The sequence below is a fragment of the Acanthisitta chloris genome, unplaced genomic scaffold (assembly GCF_000695815.1).
Source record: "Acanthisitta chloris isolate BGI_N310 unplaced genomic scaffold, ASM69581v1 scaffold27360, whole genome shotgun sequence".
Classification (NCBI taxonomy): Eukaryota; Metazoa; Chordata; class Aves; order Passeriformes; family Acanthisittidae; genus Acanthisitta; species Acanthisitta chloris.
In genome coordinates, this window is record NW_008650360.1 from 3124 (window position 1) to 5805 (window position 2682).

At 51.2% G+C, this 2682-nt stretch overlaps 1 protein-coding gene across 1 annotated transcript in view; it reads right to left on the minus strand.

Moving 5' to 3' along the window:
* Positions 1 to 465: 465 nt before the first annotated feature.
* The window catches only part of PTPN1 (protein tyrosine phosphatase, non-receptor type 1), a 5549-nt gene continuing 3332 nt past the window's right edge, over positions 466 to 2682 (minus strand). The window contains exons 6-9 of the mRNA XM_009084814.1: positions 2620 to 2682; positions 1849 to 2010; positions 977 to 1212; positions 466 to 670 (exon numbers count right to left, since the gene is read on the minus strand). Coding sequence (XP_009083062.1) covers positions 466 to 670; positions 977 to 1212; positions 1849 to 2010; positions 2620 to 2682 — 666 coding nt within the window. The remainder of the gene's footprint in view (positions 671 to 976; positions 1213 to 1848; positions 2011 to 2619) is intronic.

Below are 2682 nucleotides of genomic sequence, written 5' to 3' on the forward strand. Positions count from 1 at the left end.
CGTTACATTCTTCAGGTATGTGGGTTTCTCTCTCTGTTTTGGGAACTAGTCAATGTAAGTCATGTATTTGGTTACAACACTTGGAGAGTACAAGCAAGTTTCACTTGTGCCTAGTTTTTTCTGAAACAAAAGAGAACGAACTGGCTTTTAAAAAAGGCTAAAAACAACAATGTGTTGTAATTCTATTATTTAGTTTAAAAAAAAAGAGAACAAAAAGGAAAACAGACTATTTGGCATTTTCTCTGCTTACTCCTGAATATTTTAAGGCCCTGAGATTAGAATATTATGTTCTTGGGACCACAGGGCTAGATAAAACCCTAGTGCATCAATTCTCTCTTGAAGCCCAACCCAAAGTTCTGGCCTTTCACCCCAAGATCTCCCTCCTCTGAGACAAGGCTGCCCTGCCTGCACTGCTGCTCTCAGGGCAGCTCCTGCCCCTCGGGGTCTGTCTCGCCGGCACAGCCATCAGTGGAAACACACCCTGTAGCAGAGATAAGCTCCTGCTGTGAGGAAAGCGAACATGCAGATATTCACTAGAAATGGCTTCCAAGTTGTCACCATGTTCTCATCATCCTCTTCCGAGTTTTCTGCCTTCAGCGACTCTTGGTGGGCTGAGAGCTGCAGGTTCTCCCCAACAGTTCTCCTCCGCAGTTCAGTGTCTTGACTAGTGCTTGGGGACAGAGAATAAACATTCAGAACTGGACTGGCCCTGCCTCCGAGGGCAGGAGAGAGCTCCCCTGGAGCTCAGCACACTGTACATCCACACCCCCCTCACTGTGCCACAGAGGCACCACCTGACGGGGGAGTCACACCAGCCTCAGTACAGGACCTTCCCCAAGGACACTCTGGGCTGGAACTACCATTGCTACCCTTACTCTAACCCCACCGAGGTCTGTCCAGGCCTTTCTGCATGAAATGCTGTTTCTGTGCCAGCTCCCAGTGCCACATAGCAGAGCTCCCCAGGGGAACACGTTACCTGTCTGTGCCCAGCGGCGCAGGTGCCGTTGCTGAGCCGTCCAGAAGAGTCTCCTCCCCAGAGCTGACTGAGCACCCGATCTGCTCCTCTGCTCCCTGGTGCCTGGGCAGGAGCTCCGTGTGCTCGTGCATCCTCCCGTTGTGCAGCTCTGAGGTTCTCTTGGGTGGCCGTGGTGGCGGCGGCGTGTGCTCGGGGGGAGGCTCCAGGTCCTCCTTGGACAGCTCTTTCCACTGCTCCTGCACGGAAGGACTTTCTCTGATAAGCTACCCCAACTCTAACCTTCACCAAGGCAGAATCGTTACACTCTACCTTTTAATTGACTCTTACAGTGGCTCTTCATTTGCACTGAAAAAAAGGCTGTGAAAAACAGCCCCAAGCCCAATTACACTCTACCTTTTAATTGACTCTTCATTTGCACTGAAAAAAAGGCTGTGAAAAACAGCCCCAAGGCCAAGCTAGAGCCACTGCACAATACACATCTCAAAGCAAGAAACTCTGACCTACTTCAGGAAAATTTAAATAGCACCAAGAAGAATCTGTTTGGCTGCAGTTCTGCTTAGCATAAAACAAACTCATAAATTTAATCACAATCCTTAAACTTGTTAGAAGTGCCAGAGGAGGCTGAGGCAGCAGCCACACGCCCCGTGCTGGAGAGCACAAGGCACCTGTGACCTCACAGGTACCTCTCAGAAAACTTAAATACAAGCTTTAGGCCATGACAGATCCTACAGCACTGCAGAGAATATGAAAATTCATCAAAGCTGCAGCAAACACCAGATTCAAAGCTCCTTTCCATCTTGTTCAGCCTCGGAGCTGCTGCAGTTCCTCAGAGCAGCAGCTCTGGCTGGAGCTGAGCAGCCAAGAGCACTGACCTGCACTGAAGCATCTCCCATGATGAACTTTGCCCCTTCGATAACAGCCAGGTAGGAGAACCGGAGCTGGTCTGCAGTCTGGATGAGTCCCATCCTGTACTTCCTCATCTCCAGGAGAACCTGTTTAACGTCCACAGACGAAGGATCTTTCCGTTTGTCCATCTGCAGAGACAGATTTGACACATGCTGTGTGCTCTGGTGGGACTCCCTGCAATGCCCCGTGCAGTGGAAGGGCCTCACACTCCCACACACTTGGCCAACTCACACATCACTGCTGGCAGCAGCTATCACTGGGGCTCCAGAGACAGAGGGGCAAACACTGGCACCCCAATGTGCTGTCTCTTTCCCCACCTTTGTCTTTTTAGTTTCAAAAATTAGGAAAAAGAAAAGGTCTGACTTCTTTGTGTTAGTTACTCTCACGCAGTGAGAGAAGGAAGCCAAGAGAACTCCAGCTCTATCCCAAAGTCAGAGCAACCTCCTCCTCCTCTGGGCAGAGGTGACTGTAAAAGCAAACCCACTGCATGCACTTTGCATTCTCTCAGGACAGTTCACTCCAGGACTTAGCAGACATCTAGCATGGCTTTCCTGAACCAGGAAGGCAAAGCTTGTCTTTGCCAGTCACTCTGGAAACTGGAGGCTTCTCATCCCCAGACTCTAAGTGGGGATGAGATCTGCCCTGGAACACACCCCAGAGCAGCAGCACTCCGTGGCCCTGCCCCAAACCAGCCCCCAGGCACTGTGCAGCAGCAGCAGGTGTGCATGAAGTCCTACCAGCAGGAGACACGTGTCCACGAGGCAGAAGGTGCCGGAGCGGCCGATGCCGGCGCTGCAGTG